The following is a 22,839-nucleotide window of genomic DNA, read 5'->3' as shown; positions in this document are numbered from 1 at the left end:
CTTGAGATATTAGAGGGCTGTGGTATGGGACACATGCTCGTTGATGTCTTCAACACTATCATAACTACTAGATGACATACCTAGGTAGAGTCTAGAGTTGCATGGTTAGGTACCCCACATACTACTACCCTTTCAGTAGGGGAATTGAAGCCGTATGACCCGTGACGATGATGATGTGACTTTATTTCATCCTACAGTGGTAACTATTCCGTGCGGAGACTCAGTGGTCCACTGTTGTTCATGCATTAATAGGGTTGCATTTGTTAGGGTTGGGCTCATGGATGTCCAAGGAGCGGACTAAGTGTCGTGAGGAGTCATGCGAGCTTTCCATCCCAGCAATATGTGGATGACCATGGGGTTATGAAATGGAGTTCAATAGCGGTAGCCAGTCCGTGAGGGTTTTCATTCCTAGGTTGTGAAGGATACTGGACCGAGTTGGTTGGTGCTATAGGGGAAGTATCTGGACTTCATGGAGTGTGTTACTATTATGACTTGCATTGGATTAGAAACCTCGACATGCGCTAGTACTCATTACCAATGATCGTTGTGAGAGAGCGCTGATTTAACCCCAGCCATGGTTTGAGAGCCAGTGTGGATTTATCCTTTTACCCAGGATCCCTACAGAGGTATACAGTCCTTGCGGGATCAAAGTGATTAGACCTACCAAGAGGAAGGCTGGTGTATAACTTAAAGCATGTCAACTATTAGATACTTGCATAGTTAGATTTTTGTGCCATTCATACTTTTGCACTTCATACATATCATATATGCATTTCTGATGGTGTGGACATATGGATGAGAATTACGTTGTTCTTACTAAGTTTGTCAGAACTCATTCCTTTATTTCCCTTAGCTTGTACAAATGGATGAAATGCGTTGAAAATTGGATTGATACCCCATGAAGGAGCCTTCTCATATAAAGAGGATGTGACACTGGCATTGGGAGATGGAGATAGCCTGTGCAGGAGCTCTTATGAGTGCATGGAGTGCGCTTATAGCACCCATTGATGGACATAGGAGACAAGTTACCAGACATTTTACTGATCGTCTGGAGAAGAATTGAAGAACCCTTCACCTTGCTAAACTTGAGTCTCAGTTCTTAGTTTTAGATAAAGAAACTGGAAATAAGATTATTTGAATTATTTTGATTTGCTCCACTGAATTCATATTCGTTTTGATCATTTAATCTTTCGTTGATTATTTTATTGAAATATTTGGACTCCTGTAATATTTTTATTAATTATTGTACCTATTATTGCTCATGATTATCTATTACTTACATTTATTATTATTGATGATAAGACCGTGAATCCTATGACGGTTCACTCCAACGGGTTGTCTGGCGGGTAACCAAGATCGGCAGGTGGGGTGTGAAACCTATGGTCCACCCTTTTTTTTTTTTTTTTTTTTGAAGTCGTGTAATTGCAACTTTCATTCCATTTCAACGAGCTCCACTTGGAAAGTGAAGCGAGTCCATCAGAAAAAATCGTTGCGCGCGTTACACGTGTGTCTATTTTTCAGCTGGCTTCAAAGTGCTAGTTGTAGCACGCTAGCGCACGTATTCTTCTATGGCGCTATTAAGCCCATGAGCCTTGTCTTCCTCCAACGAGATGCAACGAGGGGTAAACATGATGCCACAGGTTTGTGTTTAGAGGCAGGGGATTTCCCTGAGGAAGCCACCTAGGAAGATGTTGAACTGCTACGACAACAGTTCCCAAAACTACACCTGAAGGACGAGGTGCTTTTCCTAGATGAAGCCGCCACACACACCTTATAGCTTGAAGACTATATTACTTAAAGGGAATTATCCAAAAGAATTGTAAAGGTCCACCAGAACTACATTTATAGTAGTCATGGACGAATCTGGATCTTCTCCCCGTCGGGGGAGCACAGAGTGCTCTCCCATGGCTTCCTGACCACAAATATCAGTGGGTCCTACTGGTGAAAATTTTTTTTCTTTTCTAAAAAGTGTTTTTCACCGTAGGCCCCACTGATATTTGTGGTCAAGGGGAGCACTTTGTGCTCCCCGTACAAGTCGCTGATCCGGACTCGTCATGGACAACGTAATGAAACCATGGAGCAAATCAAATCCCCACTCTTGATCTACTCTCTCTCTCTCCTCTCAGATCCCGAATCATTCAGATCTACAGCTAACCGTGTAAGTCGTGACACATTGACTCACGAGTCAAGGTTTTATATTTATTTGTTGAAAAAGTTGAGACTGGGTCATGATCTTTCAAAAAGGTCGATTTCAGTAATGCACATCATTATATGGTGAACGGTTGAGATTAAAATCTTGATTTAGACTATTCACTTTGTAAAAGTGTTATAAAGTAACTTTTAGAAATGGATGGTGGAGATCGAAAATTTCGGTCGATCTCTATTTTTCCTGTTTCCTGTTGCTGCCGGCGCCGCAATAATTTTACTTTCAAGAAGCTTCAGAGGAAGAAAGGACGAATCTGAGGCTCGTCTTCCAGCGACGGCGAAGTAAACCAAGAACTCTTATTGAATACATGAAAGTGACATGGAGAGAGAGATTTCCACGCGTTTCAGTTTATCTGACCCAGTTCGCTTTGTTTTTTAGTCTCAACGTGTTCTATTTTCCTCTATATATTTGGGATAGATCATAGCATTCTTACTCACAAAGCATTGCTCAGTACACACTTCTCTCTATACTTTTATCTGCCACCGTTTTAGAAGTCTCTTCTTGCTTACTCGAAAATCCAGAGAGAAATGAAGGTCCTTTTTTTTATTTTTTATTTTGCACAAATTCACTTTAAATGCTATCTGCAGTTTTGTTCCTTTTCAATTTTACTGGGTTTGTTCTGATTCAATTATTCGATTCGAAACTGATTCAATCTTCTGAACTCTGCTTGTATTTTATTACAGAAAGTGGTGTTGAAGATTGAGGTACATGACGACAGAGAAAAGAGAAGGGCCATGAAAGCAGTCACTACTCTTTCAGGTATCCTTCAGGTTTTCCAAAATTGATTGAACTTTTATTGAGCTTATGCAAGAAATATTGTGAATTAACGGCATTTGTGTTCTCTTTTAGGAATCGATTCCGTGTCCGTGGATATGAAGGAGCAGAAAATGACAGTGATCGGAGAAGTGGATCCTGTAAATGTGGTGGGCAAATTGCGGAAGCTTTGGAGAACAGAGATGGTCTCTGTTGGACCAGCAAAAGAACCTGAGAAGAAACCAGAAGAGAAGGCCATTACAGAAATCGTCAAGGCATATGAGTTTGGTTATTATCCTCACAAAACAGGGTACTATGCCCCTGTTCTCTACAGTACTGCATACGAAGACAACCCTAATAGCTGTGTTATCTGCTAATTGGGAGCTTTTAGGGTGACAGTTTGGAGCAGATTTCATCTATTATTGCTTAAGAAGGCTATGCATGCCCAAGAACCCTGAATTCCCTTGCTGTATGCTTTGTTCTTGTGCCTATATAGTGTGCTTTTTTGATTGGCCCTCAACTTGTTCTCTCCTTTTAGAGTTTGTGATGCATGAAGAGAACAAATATAATTTTGAAATATATAGTTCATTTTCATCCAAACTTTCTGAAAAAGCTGCCTTAATTGACACCAAGAAACTAGAATTGAAGAAAGTATTCCTCTTGATCTCCTTGATGTGGAACTGGTTTGAGTGGGCCGGGTTGAATCACTTTTGTTGTTAGTAGAACTTAAATGCAACATGACGATTTCCAATAGGTCAGAGTTTAGGGAATCACAATATTATTTGCATGTAATATCTGATTTACGCACATCAATGGAGGTTATATATTCTTAGTGTTTTGAATTGAATAGTGCTGTTGACCCCGAAAAAGGAAATTAAATTGAGCAGTGTTCCACCAAAGAAAACAAAAAAAATGCATGGACAGTGTAATATAATAGGATTTTGCTTGTATTTTGTTTATCCGTGCTGTTTTGAAAAAGCTATAAATGACATTTTTGAGATTTTATCAAAAATTAAAAAAAAAAAGGGTAATTTTCATCTGGACCCCCTGAGGTTTGCCCCATGTCATTTTTAGTCCAAAAAAATAGATACTTTGCATCTGCCTCCCCTGAGGTATTCAATAAGATTAATTAAGGACAATTTGTGATTTTTAAGACCAAAATACCCTCACATCTATTCTACTGTAAGATTTGCATATTTTTTCACAATAAAATCCAACGGTAAAAATAAAAAAAGTGGGGTTTACCTAGCAGCAGCATGAGCAGTGTCGAATCCACTTTGACAAATCAACACCATCAGTATGAAAAATCACCAATAAAACAACCACAATCAGAAAGTTGAAAGACATTAGCGAATAAACAAAACGAAGATTAATTCCCACCCAAATAAACTTGCTTTCCACAATCCCTGCAAAAAAGATGAACCAGAAATCAAAGCAAGTTAAGAACCGAAGGAACCAACAATGGATCGAATTCAAGTGCAAGAATGAGATTCACTTATGTAAATATCAACCATATGTGAGATTCCCATCTCCCAGTCCTTTGTTACGGCTCGACCCAATGTGCTCCAAATGAAGAAGATGAAGACAACCAGAAAAATACGGCATCATCAACTGGAGATTTATTTATATAATAAATCATTCCATGGAATTTCATGGACGTTGAGCCCAAACCCCAAAGGCGAGCCTAACAAATTATTGGCCTCCGCACAAGTCCATTTATAGCCGAAAGCCCTAAACCCTAAAATCATCATCTTCTCCATTTGATTCCTATAAAGCTAAAATTAGACTCAAAACCCCTCTCTCTCGTCAGTCGTCTCTGCACCAGTCGGGGCTCAACACAGAACTTCAGATGAATAGGTGTTTTCTCAAGATTGCACAAGTTCTACTCGTAGCGTGATTATATCAGAGCTATTAGGATTTTATTCTACTCAATTGAAAACCCAGATGCCTCTATTTTCAGATCTACTTTAGGTCAGAGTCTATACAAGAGGATTTCTCCAGTTGGAGATCCTAGTGTTTCAATGTTCTAGTTTTCAATCAATGGATTTAAGCAAAAAGGTGTTCCAATCGATTCAACTGTCGCCGGAGTTGAAGAGGAAAAAAAGCAAAGATGCGGCAACGCGGGATTGAAGATGGAGACAATGAGATGAGAGAGAATTGGGGATTTAGAAATGGGTATTTTTTTTCCAAATGGATTTATGTTTATTCGATTAGAATGATCCAGTAAATACCCCACTCTTTTGATTTTCAACGTTGGATTTTAGTGTGAAAAAAATGCTAATATTATGGTAGAATAGATGTAAGGATATTTTGGTCATAAAAATCATAAATTGTCCTTAATTGATTTTATTGAATACTTCAGGGGAGGCAGATGCAAAGTGTCCATTTTTTTTGATTAAAAATGACATGGACCAAACCTCAGGGGTCCAGATGAAAATTACCCTAAAAAAATCCAATGATTAAGATTTCATTCAATCATTGACTCTTGAAAATGCCTTGTATCACATTCCAAGAACGATATCTACATGGTAGACAAAGATTTGCTCAACAAAATATGGGAGATGGGTGGAAAATAATCAATCAGGGACCAACCGGAGTGAAGGGTATGAAGATATGGCATCCCTTCAACACTAAAATACTATATAATCCTTGTTTTAATACATATTGGTATGAGGATGTTAACATATAGATGTCTCAATCAAGGTAAAAGATTTAGCGAATTTTACCCAGTTCGGTGAGTACCGAACCGAAAGCTGCACCAAAAAATGAAGTTAAACAATATCACTGAAAAATTGCCGAAAAATGCCTAGTCGGCAAAACATCGACAGTGAACCTGCAGAATGTCGCCGACTGTGTTCAGCTTCATGGTCAAAATCCTTCTATCACTGGCGATGCTTTGATGGAGAAGACTGAAGAAGAAGAAGAAGACGATGAGCTCAAAAAATCAAACTTTGCAACTCATACTCCAGTAGCAAAATCTAGTTTTAGAAGGTGTGAAATATGCCTGAAACCCTTCCATCATCTGTTATTCTTCACTTCTTCTCTTCTCTCAGTATTGGAATCGCCCAAACCATTGCCTAAAATAGAAACCTCCACCTGAACTACCGCCTATTTCTCCTCTTTTTATTCGTTTAAAATCTCAGTGAAGAGTGAAGATGTGAAGTTTGAGTCAAAGTTATCCCACACACGCAAGTTACGCAACCTCACTTTGGAAAATGAAAAGTGAAAAAATATTTTCTCTTGGGGTTGTGTGACGATGGAAATGGGTTGCAAAATTTTGAAGTTTAAAAGTGGGTGGGGCCCTGGGATTGCGTGTCATGATAATAGGGGTTGGTTTGGGAAAATTGAATGAGGAAATATCGTCGAAATCTCGCCGAGATTTCACCTGTTTGCCTGGTTCACCAGGTAGTGAACCGGCGAACTCGGGCAAGATTTCATACCTTGGTCTCAATACGTGTGAATCTCCTACCTATCTTGGTGATTTAACAGATCCAAGGGCTAAGGAGAAGTATTTTACCAAAGTATAATAGATCCAAGGACCTCTTTATGTGTAAAATTGCATGTTAGATACCCAAAACTCCACATAATTGCTCAAGTCCTGAAAAATCATAAAATCTGCAAATACAACATAAAACTAAAGATAATTATGCTCTAAGTGTGTAAAATGCATGTGTTTTGCCTTAATATTTCACACATAAATGTGTTCATCACAATAGTCAGCAATCGCGACTATTGTGTTCCTTTACAACTTTTGATAGGACCTCTTTCATATATAGGGTACGACACTATCAAGAGCTCCGCATACCATCCCCAAAGCAATGGCCAGATTGAAGCACTCAATCATGTCTAGAAACGTATTTGAGATGCTTTGTGACTGACGAACCCCTATAGTGGGCGAAACTCCTTGGTTGGCCGGATTATTCCTACAACACTGCTCACCACTTCTCACTAGAGCACACCCTATTAGGCGTTATATGGTCTCCCACCACCAACCTTGATTCGATATATCCCTAGTACCTCCTCTAACGTAGCGGTGGATGCTGAGCTTCAAGACAGAGACCTCTTACTTCGTTCACTCAAACAAAATCTTCATCGTGCACAAGAAAGGATCAAGATGCATGCTGATCGAAAGAGGACCGACAAGTAATTTCAGCCTAGTGACAAGTTGTTCGTGAGATTGCAGCCATATCGCCAAGATACGGTGGCTCAATAGGTTAATCAGAAGTTATCACGCCATTATTGTGGTCCATACCCAGTCATGCGCCAAATTGGAAGAGAAGCTTATCAGCTTGCGTTGCGAAGGGGTCATGCGTGCACCCTATCTTCCATGTTTCCTTGTTGAAGCCCTGTGTTGGGGAAGCTAATACTCCCACGCCATTGCCAGTCGACCCTCCCATCTTCATATGCCCGCTGGTTATCCTTGGTAGTCGCAAGATGCAATGGGGTCACTCTTTAGTTCTGGGCAATTAATGTGCGGCACTAAGCTGCCTATGGTCCACTTATTATTTTTTTTTTTTAAGTCGTGGAATTGCAACTTTCATTCCATTTCCGCGAGCTCCACATGAAAAGCGAAGCGAACCCATCAGAGAAAGCTGTTGCGTGTGTCACGCGCACGTCTATTTTTTCGCTGGCTTCAAAGTGCTAGTTGTAGTGCACTAGCACGTGTATTCTTCTGTGGCGCTGTTAAGCCCATGAGCCTTGTCTTCTCTCCAATGACTAGCTTCCCTTTCTTGTCAACCAACTCTCCCTTCCCCAGCTCCGGTTAGGCACAAAGATTTCCCTAGCCTGATTGGCAAGTCCCTAGCCTGATTGGCAAGTAGAATTGTAGGTTGGGGAATTTCTCAATAGAAAGCAATTGATCAAGTTACTCGTGACTGAGGAGAGAATCATCAACGGATAGGAGAACGAGGTCGCAGGTCAGGTCGGTTCACACGTCCCATCCTCCCATTCAGGTTTCGGATCACTGAAACCCCCAAAAAAAAAGGGTGGTCATCTCGACCACCACTTTAGATCTGGACCACAGCTAGCTCAATGTTGTGCATTAATTTCACAGAACTGAAGCCAAATGGGATGCAATGAGGGGTAAACATGATGCATGCCACAGGTTTGTGTTTAGAGGCAGGGGATGTCCCCTGAGGAAGCCACCTAGGAAGATATTGAACTGCTACGACAACAGTTCCCTAAACTACACCTGAAGGACGAGGTGCTTTTCTTAGATGGAGCCGCCACCCACCTTGAAGATTATAGTACTTAAGGGAATTATCCAAAGGCACCATTGTAAAGGTCCACCAGAACTACATTATATAGTAGTCATGGACTACGTAATGAAAGCCATGGAGCAAATTAAATCCCCACTCTTGATCTGCTCTCTCTCTCTCTCTACTCTCTCTACTCTCAGATCCCGAATCATTCAGATATACAGCTAACCGTGTAAGTCGTGACACATTGACTCACGAGTCAAGGTTTTATATTTATTTGTTGAAAAAGTTGACACTGGGTCATGGTCTTTCAAGAAAGCTCGATTTCAGTAATGCACAGCATTATATGGGGAACGGTTGAGACCAAGTGAGATTTCAATCTCGACCATTCATTTCGTAAAAATCTGATAATGTATTTTGTAGAAATGGATGGTCCAGATCGAAATATCCGTCCAATCTCCTACCTTTCCTTTTGCTGCCTTTTGCTGCAGGTGCCGCAGCAATTTTACTTTCAAGAAGCTTCAGAGGAAGAAAGGACGAACCTGAGGCTCGTCTTCCAGCGACGGCGAAGTAAACCAAGAACTCTTAGAATTGAATACATGAAAGTGACATGGAGAGAGAGATTTCCACGCGTTTCAGTTTATCTGACCCAGTTCGCTTTGTTTTTTAGTCTCAATGTGTTCGATTTTCCTCTATATATTTGGGATAGATCATAGCATTCTTACTCACAAAGCATTGCTCAGTACACACTTCTCTCTCTGTACTTTTATCTGCCACCGTTTTAGAAGTCTCTTCTTGCTTACTCGAAAATCCAGAGAGAAATGAAGGTCCTTTTTTTATTTTTTATTTTTTATTTTGCACAAATTCACTTTAAATGCTATCTGCAGTTTTGTTCCTTTTCACCTCTACTGGGTTTGTTCTGATTCTATTATTCGATTCGAAACTGATTCAATCTTCTAAACTCTGCTTGTATTTTATTACAGAAAGTGGTGCTGAAGATTGAGGTACATGACGACAGAGAAAAGAGAAGGGTCATGAAAGCAGTTACTACTCTTTCAGGTATCCATTAGGTTTTCCAAAATTGGTTGAACTTTTATTGAGCTTATGCAAGAAAGAATGTGAATTAACTGTATTTATGTTCTCTTGTAGGAATCGATTCCGTGTCCGTTGATATGAAGGAGCAGAAAATGACAGTGGTCGGAGAAGTGGATCCTGTAGATGTGGTGGGGAAATTGAGGAAGCTTTGGCGAACAGAGATGGTCTCTGTCGGGCCAGCAAAAGAACCTGAGAAGAAACCAGAAGAGAAGGCCATTACAGAAATCGTCAAGGCATATGAGTTTGGTTATTATCCTCACAAAACAGAGTACTATGCCCCTGTTCTCTACAGTACTGCATACGAAGACAACCCTAATAGCTGTGTTATCTGCTAATTGGGAGCTTTTGGGGTGACAGTTGGGAGCAGATTTCATCTATTATTGCTTAAGAACGGCTATGCATGCCCAAGAACCCTGAATTTCCTTGCTGTATGATTTGTTCTTGTGCCTATATAGTGTGCTTTTTTGTTTGGCCCTCAACTTGTTCTCTCCTTTTAGAGTTTGTAATGCATGGAGAGAACAAGTATAGTTTTGAAGTATATTGATCATTTTCATCCAAATTTTCTGAAAAAGCTGCCTTAATTGACACCAAGAAACTAGAATTGAAGAAAGTATTCCTCTTGATCTCCTTGATGTGGAACTGGTTTGAGTGGGCCGGGTTGAATCACTTTTGTTGTTAGTAGAACTTAAATGCAACATGACCAACTCCAATAGGTCAGAGTTCAGGAATCACAATATTTGTTGCATGTAATATCTCATTTACACACATAAATGGAGGTTATATATTCTTGGTGTTTTGAATTGAATAGTGCTGTTGAACCCGAAAAAGGAAATTAAATTGAGCAGTGTTGCACCAAAGCAAACAAAAAAAAAATGCATGGACAGTGTAATCTAATAACAAAAGTTTTGTTTATCCGTGCTGTTCTGAAAAGGTGATAAATGACATTTTTGAAATCCAATGATTAGGATTTCATTCAATCGTTGACTCTTGAAAATGCCTTGTATCACATTCCAAGAACGACATCCACATGGTAGACAAAGATTTGCCCGACAGAATATGGGAGATGGGTGGAAAATAATCAATCAGGGAACCAACCGGAGTGAAGAGTATGAAGATATGGCATCCCTTCAACACTAAAATACTATATAATACTTGTTTTAATACATATTGGTATGAGGATGTTAACATATAGATGTCTCAATGAAGGTAAAACATTTAAGCGAATTTTACCCAGTTGGTGAGTACTAAACCGAAAAACGATGTTAAACAATATCGCTGAAAAATTGCTGAAAAAATGCCTAATCGGCAAAGCATCGACAATGAACCTGCAGAATGTCGCCGACTGTGTTCAGCTTCATGGTCAAAATCCTTCTATCACTGGCGATGCTTTGATGGAGAAGACTGAAGAAGAAGAAGATGATGAGCTCAAAAAAATCAAACTCTGCAACTCATACTCCAGTAGCAAAATCTAGTTTTAGAAGGTGAGAAATATGCCTGAAACCCTTCCATCATCTGTTATTCTTCACTTCTTCTCTTCTCTCAGTATCGGAATCGCCCAAACCATTGCCTAAAATAGAAACCTTCACCTGAACTACCGCCTATTTCTCCTCTTTTTATTCGTTTAAAATCTCAGTGAAGAGTGAAGATGTGAAGTTTGAGTCAAAGTTATCCCACACACGCAAGTTACGCAACCACACTTTGGAAAATGAAAAGTGAAAAAATATTTTCTCTTGGGGTTGTGTGATGATGGAAATGGGTTGCAAAATTTTGAAGTTTAAAAGTGGGTGGGGCCCTAGGATTGCGTGTCATGATAATAGGGGTTGGTTTGGGAAAATTGAATGAGGAAATATCGTTGAAATCTCGCCGATATTTCACTTGTTTGCCTGGTTCACCAGGTAGTGAACCGGCGAACTCGGGCAAGATTTCATACCTTGGTCTCAATACGTGTGAATCTCCTACTTATCTTGGTGATTAACAGATCCAAGGGCTAAGGAGAAGTATTTTACCAAAGTATAATAGATCCAAGGACCTCTTTATGTGTAAAATTGCATGTTAGATACCTAAAATTCCACATAATTGCTCAAGTCCTGAAAAATCATAAAATCTGCAAATACAACATAAAACCAAAGATAATTATGCTCTAAGTGTGTAAAATGCATGTGTTTTGCCTTAATATTTCACACATAAATGTGTTCATCACAATAGTCAGCAATCGCGACTATTGTGTTCCTTTACAACTTTTGATAGGACCTCTTTCATATACAGGGTACGACACTATCAAGAGCTCCGCATACCATCCCCAAAGCAATGGCCAGATTGAAGCACTTAATCATGTCTAGAAACGTATTTGAGATGCTTTGTGAGTGACGAACCCCTATAGTGGGTGAAACTCCTTGGTTGGCGGGATTATTCCTACAACACTGTTCACCACTTCTCACTAGAGCACACCCTATTAGGCATTATATGGTCTCCCACCACCAACCCTGATTCGATATATCCCTAGTACCTCCTCTAATGTAGCGTTGGATGCTGAGCTTCAAGACAGAGACCTCTTACTTTGTTCACTCAAAGAGAATCTTCATCGTGCACAAGAAAGGATCAAGATGCAGGCCGATCGAAAGAGGACCGACAAGTAATTTCAGCCTAGTGACAAGGTGTTCGTGAGATTGCAGCCATATCGCCAAGATACGGTGGCTCAATAGGTTAATCAGAAGTTATCACGCCATTATTGTGGTCCATACCCCCGTCATGCGCCAAATTGGAAGAGTAGCTTATCAGCTGCAGTTGTCGAGGGGTCATGCGTGAACCCTATCTTCCATGTTTCCTTGTTGAAGCCCTATGTTGGGGAAGCTAATACTCCCACGCCATTGCCGGTTGACCCTCCCATCTTCATCTGCCCGTTGGTTATCCTTGGTAGTCGAAAGATGCAATGGGGTCACTCTTTAGTTCTGGGTGCGCAATTAATGCGCAGCAATGAGCTGCCTATATGGTCCACCCGTTTTTTTATTATTATTTTTTTTTTTTTTTTTTTTTAAGTCATGGAGTTGCAACTTTCATTCCATTTCCGCAAGCTCCACTTGAAAAGCGAAGCGAGCCCATCATAGAAAGCTGTTGCAAGCGTCAATTTTTCAGCTGGCTTTAAAGTGCTAGTTGTTGTAAATATGTTTAAAAATTATTAATGTTATTTTATATAAATATATGTTTTAATCGTGTCTTTTATCCATGGTTTTATTTAGTCCCACATCGGGTTGAGAGGAGCTGATTATATAGTTTATATATAGTAAGGGCCTATGTAATATTTATTTGTGCGACACGAATCGTGCCTGAACTTTGTTGTGACCCTGCCATGATTCAGAAGGCCCATTGTTGGGTGAAAACGTGGAGATGCCATTTTAGAGGCACTCTCATATGGGGAGGTCAGTTGGAGGCACCTTCCTGAAGAGAGTTGAGTTGAAAGGTACCCTTACAAAGAGAGGTGTCTTTACCCTTTCACCCATAGCCTTTGGGGCTCTTTATAAACTCATTTTCGTGTTCATTCTTTACACTGAATTTCCGCCTCCTCTTTCTTTCTCTCTCTCCCTGTTGTTGTTCTGTTAAGCAGTGAACATAACCTGATACACCTTAAGTAACTTTTATGGGATGCAACCTTAAAGGTTGGGCTGACTGATCTTGGAGTGAAGACACTGTAGAACCTGTATTGCACAAATCGGGGTGTCTAAATACCTTAAAGAAAGTACCTCTAGTACGTTTCAGCTCAAAAGAAGTATTATGAGAACAAGCGTTCAAGTGTATTTGTAGATTCCTCAACAAGTTTTTCAACAGATTCCTCAACACTAGTTATAGAGTGCTAGCGCACGTATTCTTCTGTGGCGTTGTTAAGCCCATGAGCCTTGTCTTCCCTCCAACGACTAGCTTCCCTTTCTTGTCAACCGACTCTCCCTTCCCCAGCTCCGGTTAGGCACAAAGATATCCTTAGCCTGATCGGCAAGTAGAATTGTAGGTTGGGGAATTTCTCAATAGAAAGCAGTCGATCAGATTACTCGCGACCGAGGAGTGAATCATCAACAGATAGGAGAACGAGGTCGCAGGTCAAGTCGGTTCATTCCTCCCATCCCCCCATTCCGGTTTCAGATCACTGAAACCCCAAAAAAAAAGGGTGGTCATCTCGACTACCACTTTAGATCTTGACCATAACCAACTCAATGTTGCGCATTAATTTCACAGCACTGAAGCCAAACGGAATGCAACGAAAGGTAAACATGATGCCACAGGTTTGTGCTTAGAGGCATGGGGTGTCCCCTGAGGAAGCCACCTAGGAAGATGTTGAACTGCTACGACAACAGTTCCCTAAACTACACCTGAAGCACGAGGTGTTTTTCCTAGATGGAGCCGCCACACACACCTTGAAGACTATAGTACTTAAAAGGGAATTATCCAGAAGCATTGTAAAGCTCCACCAAAACTACATTATATAGTAGTCATGGACAACGTAATGAAACCATGGAGCAAATTAAATCCCCACTCTTGATCTACTCTCTCTCTCTCTCTCTCTCTCTCCTCTCAGACCCCGAATCATTCAGATATACAGCTAACCGTGTAAGACGTGACACATTGACTCACGAGTCAAGGTTGTATATTTTTTTGTTGAAAAAGTTGAGACTGGGTCATGGTCTTTGAAGAAAGCTCGATTTCAGTAATGCGCATCATTATATGAGGAACAGTTGAGATCCAGTACCGTTCATTTCGCAAAAATGTGATAATGTACTTTTTAGAAATAGATGGAGGTCGAAATCTTGGTCCATCTCTACCTTTCCTTTTGCTGCAGGTGCCGCAGCAATTTTTCTTTCAAGAAGCTTCAGAGGAAGAAAGGACGAACCTGAGGCTCGTCTTCCAGCGATGGCGAAGTAAACCAAGAACTCTTAGATTTGAATACATGAAAGTGACATGGAGAGAGAGATTTCCACGCGTTTCAGTTTATCTGACCCAGTTCGCTTTGTCTTTATTAGTCTCAATGTATTCGATATTCCTCTATATAGTCGGGATAGATCATATCGTTCTTACTCAAAAGCATTGCTCAGTATACACTTCTCTTTCTGTTCTTTTATCTGCCACCGTTTTAGAAGTCTCTTCTTGCTTACTCGAAAATCCAGAGAGAAATGAAGGTTCATTTTTTTATTTTTTATTTTGCACAAATTCACTTTAAATGCTATCTGCAGTTTTGTTCCTTTTCACCTTTACTGGGTTTGTTCTGATTCTATTATTCGATTCGAAACTGATTCAGTCTTCTGAACTCTGCTTGTATTTTATTACAGAAAGTGGTGTTGAAGATTGAGGTACATGACGACAGAGAAAAGAGAAGGGCCATGAAAGCAGTCACTACTCTTTCAGGTATCCTTTAGGTTTTCCAAAATTGATTGAACTTTTATTGAGCTTATGCAAGAAATATTGTGAATTAACGGCATTTGTGTTCTCTTTTAGGAATCGATTCCGTGTCCGTGGATATGAAGGAGCAGAAAATGACAGTGATCGGAGAAGTGGATCCTGTAAATGTGGTGGGCAAATTGCGTAAGCTTTGGAGAACAGAGATGGTCTCTGTTGGACCAGCAAAAGAACCTGAGAAGAAACCAGAAGAGAAGGCCATTACAGAAATCGTCAAGGCATATGAGTTTGGTTATTATCCTCACAAAACAGAGTACTATGCCCCTGTTCTCTACAGTACTGCATACGAAGACAACCCTAATAGCTGTGTTATCTGCTAATTGGGAGCTTTTGGGGTGACAGTTGGGAGCAGATTTCATCTATTATTGCTTAAGAACGGCTATGCATGCCCAAGAACCCTGAATTTCCTTGCTGTATGCTTTGTTCTTGTGCCTATATAGTGTGCTTTTTTGATTGGCCCTCAACTTGTTCTCTCCTTTTAGAGTTTGTAATGCATGGAGAGAACAGGTATAGTTTTGAAGTATATTGATCATTTTTCATCCAAATTTTCTGAAAAAGCTGCCTTAATTGACACCAAGAAACTAGAATTGAAGAAAGTATTCCTCTTGATCTCCTTGATGTGGAACTGGTTTGAGTGGGCCGGGTTGAATCACTTTTGTTGTTAGTAGAACTTAAATGCAACATGACCAACTCCAATAGGTCAGAGTTCAGGAATCACAATATTTGTTGCATGTAATATCTCATTTTCACACATCAATGGAGGTTATACATTCTTGGTGTTTTGAATTGAATAGTGCCGTTGAACCCGAAAAAGAAAATTAAATTGAGCAGTGTTCCACCAAAGAAAACAAAAAAATGCATGGACAGTGTAAACTAATAACAAGAGTTTTGTTTATCCGTGCTGTTATGAAAAGGTGATACATGACAACTTTGAATGATTAAGATTTCATTTAGGTTTTTAATCGTTGACTCTTGAAAATTTTCTTGTATCACATTCCAAGAAGCATATCTACATGGTAGACAAAGATTTGCTTGACAGAATATGAGTGAAGGGTATAAAGATGAGGCATCCCTTCAATAGTAAAATACTATATAATACTTGTTTTAATACATATTGGTGTGAGGAGCTCCTATCCAATTTGGTGATTTAACAGATCCAAGGGCTAAGGAGAAGTATTTTACCAAAGTTATCATAGAAACAGACTATTTAAGGGCTTGTTTGGTTACATGAGTTTGGAGATTTCAAATATGTGGAGTCAATTCATAAATTAACTGTTTGGTTAATCTAAATCTATGGAATGAAATCAGTGGATTCATTTGTGATTTTTGTGAATGTGCAAATGTTTAGTGCTTTTATAGTAGAGGAGAAATCTCTGGATTTCACCCCATACCCATAAATTTACAAATTCACATTTTTAGTGTAAAAAGATGAATCTCTAGATTTTATGAATCCAGAGATTTTTCACAACCAAACAGGTATAAATCTCACATTCATGAATCTAGAGATTTAAAATCTCTGGATTCATGTAACCAAACAGGCCCTAACATCATTTTGAGCTACTTCAACATCAGTGAAAGACTTGTCAGGAGGATTAGTTAAATTATTAATCAAACTATGTTCTTTATAAAAATAACTATTGTCCTCCTCACTCTTAATGGTGTTAAGAGGCTGTTAAAATTGGATCTATGATGTCCATTGTTGTAAATAGATGGTCACGGTATCATTTATGTCTTTCTATTATGTTAGGACTTGGGATGTCCTATGTATTTGTTATGAGGGCATTCCTATCTTTTTTGGGTTTTGTATTAGTACCCTCTTTAGGGTTTTATGTTCATGATGTTCTATTCGATATTTTGGGTCTCTATTCAGGTCTCTGGGTTACTCCATTGTTTGGTGCTCTGTTCTTGAGCTTCTTGGAGCTCTTGGTTTCAGTTCTCAAGGAGATGAAGATCTGGTCTTCAAAGAAGCAAGGATGTTTTCTATGCTTAGTGTCTTCCTTCGCTTGGTATGACTATAGCAATTTGAAGTCCCTTATTGGTAGGTGTTTCTTCAATTGTGTTTTTGTGTCTTGTGTTCATGGTTGAGAGTAGCTAGGTTTGAGAGTGTTCCTAAAACTTTTATAACATTTTCTTTGATGATGGGTAATGTAGATTTGATGAGTCTTTGAACTCATCCTTAGATGTAGGTCTTTAGACAGAACCAATCTCAATTTTATAGATGCATCTATTCAAATCAATATATTATATGAATGGTCTACATGATGGTTGAATGGGCTCATATTTTTTATCGTGTATACGTTTAAAAAACGCAAAATATTCAATTTCAACTTTAGCTAGTGAATATCTAATAATAGATTTTTCTTTATCTTTAAGAAAATTCACTTAATTGAAGAATCTTTTGGTTCTTCAATTGATAACAATTGAATTTTCAATAATTTTTCACATCATATTTGATCTGGGATGGTCCAACCGGTCATGCCACATAATAAAACTATTGGAATCAATGTTCTTTTGATTTACTCAAGCATGTGCTTCAACCATGCAAATATTCGTATAGTACAAACTGGGAGAAAATATCTAACACTTTGTAGTAATGCATAGATAGTCATTTTTACCATTATTTGTAGTCTCAATCTGATAGTCATTTTGGCAAATAGCTTCAAAACTTAACACGTTTTTTTGAGACTTACTACAAAATAATGAATTATTTATACCCAATTTCATCTCCCAAATAATAGATTAGCTCTTCCGAAGCTTCCAATCAATGTTGTACTACCGATTATTATATGAATATTGGCTTCCGCATCATCAAATAAGTGAAATATATATATATTTCTCTCAGTATAATATGCATCGTAGCTTATAAGAGAATATTCACATTCTTCATCAAAATGAAGCAAAATACAACAAAAGATATATCAATAAAAAAATTAGAAAAGAAAAAGATTAAATTTAACATAAACTAACATATGATATGAGACATTGAGAGAAAATAATTACAAACTAATATAATATTTATTTTATTTTATTTGAACTCGACTAACATAACAAAATCTTCAACTATTATCTTCAAAGGAGTCTGCAACATCTAAATGTGTAATATCTGTAAGGCCATCAAAATCATCCGCGTTATGGACAAAATTTGCTTCAGTGTCGTTACTTTAAAAAGTCATATTCATCTCCACATTATCTTCATTTCTTTAATTGAAGCTTGACAAAACTTAACAAAATATTATGGAGTACGATGGATACGTGTCTAATAACATTTCATCCACATCGATGATATATATTATCTTTACTCCTTGAAGAGTTACATTGAGAATCGTTATTATTCTCTTATCTATTTCCATCATGATAACGGTATTTATTCCGTCTTTTTCCTCGTTCACTTCCACAGTCATGATTATAATTATAATTTGCCTTCTTTTAGGTATATCATAAATTATTGCATTCACTTTAGGGAATAGAGCAGTACCAATAAGACGAGCTTCATGACTTTTTATTAATAGTCCATTAATTTACTTAATTACAAATAGGCATAATATCATTTAGAGTATTTCTTAAAACTCTTTTTACAATATTGTTATTGTAACAACACATCTGAAGCTTAAAAATTTGCTGGCAAGTTTTCATCAATAATATTTTCTCCACATAATTTTCATAGAGAACTAATTTTAAAAATTACAGAACAGTACTTATTTACAGCTTTAAATCTTGTAATTTTATGTGCATCTGCAGAACTGTATTCATTACAGTTTCAAATCTTGCAACTTCAAATGCATCTGCAAAACTGTACTAATTTACAGTTTCAAATCTTACAATTTCAGGTGCATTTAACAATATTTGTAGTGCAAGACTAATAACCACTATATACAATAAATAAAATCATTATGTTTAGATTGGCTAATGACAAACCATAATTGTTAAGACAACCTAATATTTTATTTGATTCTTAGATTCAATAAAATACATACATTTGTTTATCACGATGCACTTATGTTACAAGATGAACAAGGTAAACTCCATTGTTTACAAAAACGCGCGAGGAGGTCGATCATCTTTTCACTTTGGAATATAAAACATAATGATGCATAGTCTGCTGTTTTTCTTCTCAAAATGTAATACTTTGAGCACGAGTGTTATAAAATAAAGAAGATATATTGAATACAAAAAAGAAAAACAAGATGAGTTCAATTCTTCTATTGAGTTAGTCATTACATATTTATAATAAAACTAGCATCTTCTCTTATATGGTAATATTAGAGTCTACAAGAAATACAATATATAATTCTCACACACAATAAGATAATCTTGATATGGAATGATAGATTGTCGTCCAAGATAGAATATGCATAGAATGAAAATATTGACTGCCAACGTTGTGTAATGAGATGGCTGTGATCTTCAATTGGAAGTACAATCTCTTTGGGGTAATAGACATTCATAAATAAATATTATTTATAACACCTATATTATTCTAGACACTCTTCACGCAGTGTTGCAGTCGCGAAGTTGACCAAGAGTCCAACAACTGAATGCGATGAGAAGTGTGTGCGAATACAAAGATGCTCTGTTACCTTCTCAAGTAAATAAACCCTTTCTTTCCCATTCTAATACACTTAATAAATTCCGATTTTACTTCCTTTCCATTAATGGACTAAGGCTCTTTTTGGTATCAATTCTCATTCTCTATTATAAGGTTTTTTCATTATTTTAAGTTGTTTGGCATCTATTATCAGTTTTATTTTTATTTAAAATAATAGAAAATCTTCCAAAATCCATAATGAACTTTTTGTCAATTATGAATTATGGTGAGAATTTCATTCTCTTCATTTATGCACAAGTTTACTTAAAATTTCTTACCAAAAAAAATTTACTTAAAATTTTATGGTTAAGATGAGGGTAAAATAGTCAATACACATGTTTTTATAAAAATCATACTTTTTCTCTCTTTTATTACTTGCTCACTATTATTTACTAATAATTTTTTATTTTGACACCAAACTTATTTTTCATTCCATAATTTAATTTTGACAAATTTCACCAAACCATTTTTCATTCTTGACCAACAATGAATTCTTGTACTTATTTATTTTAAATATGCATAATAGAGAATGAGAATTGATACCAAAAAGAGCCTAAAGGGAATAGATGTTGTATTGAATCGATTTCCATGAAATTCAAACCTTTCAATTAAGAATTCTGACTAGATGCACCATCTAACCCAAAAATGTTTCTCCTTTACTGGAGGAAGATTTTGATCTGATCGTATTTGGTGAATCCTTCTCCGATGCAACTGCACACTTATCTTTTCCCTCATATTTGTTCATTTGCTGCTGCCAACACTCAAAACTGCAGAAAACGCTATCATCTCTGCAAATTTCGTGTCATCCACTTCGCAAGTCACGATTTTGTTGAATGGGTTTACCTTTGAGTATTAGAGAATCTAAGATAAAACACCAAAAAAGAATTTGTCACATCTAGCGTCTTCATCAACTCTGGCAGGCAATGCAACCTCATGATTTGGGTTCCCTTCATTTGAGTCTCTGTTGCTTCTATTTGTTCCGATTTGGGGTTTTTTAATTATTTCTTCAAGTGAGTCGAGGTTGGGTCGAAGGTCTAGTCAGTTGAACATAGAAATTGGATTCATTTTACACCGTTGGCAGAAAAATATAAGGTAACCAACCAACGAACTGGTAATACGTGGCGTTCATCCATAGCGGCCCTCAGCGCCGCGGAGGATTTTAACCACTTTTGAGGAAGCCAGCGGGGCAAAGCGGCGAGCCACCCGAGGAGATCGGAGACGCCCCGGTTTAGAACCCCCCCACCACCACCGCGACGGCTCGTTAGGTGAAATCGCGTGTGGCTGCGTGTTCGCTGGGCGGTTCTTTCGGTTGTTCGTTCGGGGGGGTTGTGGGGTTGGGGTGGGGGTTTGCCCCCCCCCCCCCCCCGGGGGGGGGGGGGGGGGGGGGGGGGGGGGGGGGGGGGGGGGGGGGGGGGGGGGGGGGGGGGGGCGGGGGGGGGGGGGGGGGGGGGGCGCGCCCCCCCCCCCCCGCGGCCCACCCGCAACGACTTTGATTTCAAAAAAAATCATCTATTTATGACTATTGTGATGTAAAATTGAATAAAATAGTATTATTTATTTATTTTTTAAATAAAATTCAATTCATTGGGAAATCGTGCTGTCACAGGCAGTTGACATCTGTAATTACAAAGTCTTAAAAGCATTTGGATGACAACTAACTTTCCACAAACAGAAATAAAAAGGCCAACAGAGAATTAACTACTCCATTGATTTTTCTAACAACAAATCTAAAATAATAGAAGAAAGATTTCATCACGCCATCAACTTAGAATTATTGTAAAGGAAAAAGGATGTCATGATTGTCATCTATCTCCACGAATCACGAGTAATTTTTTTTTTTTTGTAAATTAAAATTTCTAATTTACGTGATTCGTCCCTCAGACTAAATTGTAAAAGTCGAAAAAAACAATTTCAAAGAGGGAAAACAACAATAGTTAATTATAGAGAATTGCAATATAGTGGGAAATGTAAAAAGTATAAAGCCTGGAGATATTCCTACACGTATATCTTTGCCCGACTGATGACGTCACAATTATTATAAACAAATAAAATAAAATTGAAAAAACTGTACTGACTTTACTTGACTTCAACATTTTGTCTCTACTAACTCAGTTTCTTATATAAATTCGGAATGAAGATCTTCATTTCTAATTGCAGAGAAACATTGCTTAGTTCTCAATTTCCTTTCTTCGCGTCTCTTTGTATTTTCTTCATCTTGTTTTCCTTAGTTTTTCCGGTCAGAAATCTGAAATCTGGCCGGATGGAAACTAAGGTTAATGTTTCTTTTGCCTCTTAATTCGATATAAAATTTTCTGTTCAGATTCTTCTTTTGATTAATTCCTTTTAGATACATTCCTTTCTCTGTTTTTAACTGAGTGGATTTTGTTACTTCTTTTCTCGGTGTTCCCTTTTCTGCTTCTCTTATTCCAATCTTCTCAACTCTGCTTGTACGTATTTTGTTACAGAAAGTGGTGGTGAAGCTTTGCGTACATAATGACAGGGATAAGAAAAAGGCCATGAAAGCAGTCACTGCTCTTCCAGGTATCAATTAGGTTTTCCAAGATTCGATCAACTTCTTCTATACATGACCTGAAATAAGGAAAAATTGGTTTTATTTAATAAGTTTTGGTCTTTTTAAATTTCTTGTAGGAATCGATTCCATCTCCATGGATATGAAGGAGCAGCAAATGACAGTGATCGGAGATATGGATCCTTTGGCTGTGGTTGAGAAGTTGCGGAAGTTTTTGCGAGCAGAAATGGTCTCTGTTGGGCCACCAAAAGAGCCTGAGCCGGAGAAGAAGGAAGAAGAAGCCAAGAAACCAGCTGAAGAGAAAGAGAAAGAGAAAGCCGATGGCGTTAATGTATGTGGGCTTTATCAAAAACCAGAGTGGATACATTACTCACCCCCACGGAGGTTTTTCGTTGAATACGAAGAGCACCCCAGCCCTTGTGTGATATGTTAATATGAAGATCCTCCGTACGCTCTGGTTCCTGAAGATGTTAGGTTTGTCAGATTTGTTCTTCACTGTTGTTCCATGTTTTAGGGTTTGTGATGTGATGCATGGGAAAGATTGAAGATTTGAATTGGGAGAAAGAGAAAGGGACACTTTTCTGATTGTGTATTGTCAGAAGTTTTCACTCTTTCATTCATTGGGTGGGGTAGTGCGTGGCGCCGATTGAATCCACGGCGGCCCCCATCTAGCAGCTTGCCAAGGATGAGTGACACGTGGCAAAGAAAAGATCACGACCGTTGGTTGATGTCTATCTTGATATTTCAGTAAACCGTGTACCATGTTTGGATTCCAAACCAAGAAAGCAAGAAGACCTCGTCTCACCCGTGACTCACTTTGGAAGGGAAGAAAAACAAAATAGATAGATACAAGCAGGTGTTTCTCCGTATCTTAAGATTCTCAACAAGTTCTCCTCAATGGAAAACCAGAAACAAATCGTTCCCAAGGTACTTCTCAAATGGCAACATTCTCAGCGATGTCAGCTTAGCACCACTGTCCCTGCTCATTAGATCATCAAAGTTCAACAGGATTCTACCCAAAACAAAACCCTAA

General features: G+C 38.4%; 3 protein-coding genes and 1 pseudogene across 3 annotated transcripts; all 4 read left to right on the top strand.

Annotated features, from left to right (window-relative positions):
• The first annotated feature begins 2,659 nt into the window (after positions 1-2,659).
• Positions 2,660-3,673, top strand: LOC149029897 (heavy metal-associated isoprenylated plant protein 39-like). Its single transcript, XM_089151870.1, has 3 exons — positions 2,660-2,739; positions 2,890-2,965; positions 3,056-3,673. Exons 1-3 carry the CDS (start codon positions 2,734-2,736, stop codon positions 3,334-3,336), a joined length of 363 nt encoding a protein of 120 aa, XP_089007996.1. The 5' UTR covers positions 2,660-2,733; the 3' UTR covers positions 3,337-3,673.
• Positions 3,674-9,329: 5,656 nt separating this feature from the next.
• Positions 9,330-9,587, top strand: LOC149029896 (heavy metal-associated isoprenylated plant protein 39 pseudogene; annotated as a pseudogene).
• Positions 9,588-14,297: 4,710 nt separating this feature from the next.
• LOC149029895 (heavy metal-associated isoprenylated plant protein 39-like) lies at positions 14,298-15,184 on the top strand. Its single transcript, XM_089151859.1, has 3 exons — positions 14,298-14,414; positions 14,565-14,640; positions 14,731-15,184. Exons 1-3 carry the CDS (start codon positions 14,409-14,411, stop codon positions 15,009-15,011), a joined length of 363 nt encoding a protein of 120 aa, XP_089007985.1. The 5' UTR covers positions 14,298-14,408; the 3' UTR covers positions 15,012-15,184.
• LOC149029894 (heavy metal-associated isoprenylated plant protein 11-like) lies at positions 15,182-22,329 on the top strand. Its single transcript, XM_089144048.1, has 5 exons — positions 15,182-15,198; positions 16,562-16,697; positions 21,742-21,817; positions 21,926-22,137; positions 22,321-22,329. The coding sequence occupies exons 1-5, from the start codon at positions 15,182-15,184 to the stop codon at positions 22,327-22,329; spliced, it is 450 nt and encodes a 149-aa protein (XP_089000174.1).
• Positions 22,330-22,839: the final 510 nt, after the last annotated feature.

Source organism: Hakea prostrata, chromosome 1 (assembly GCF_041222555.1).
Source record: "Hakea prostrata isolate BN-2017 chromosome 1, UWA_Hpros_2, whole genome shotgun sequence".
NCBI lineage: Eukaryota > Viridiplantae > Streptophyta > Magnoliopsida > Proteales > Proteaceae > Hakea > Hakea prostrata.
This window is presented reverse-complemented; position numbering and strand designations above follow the sequence as displayed.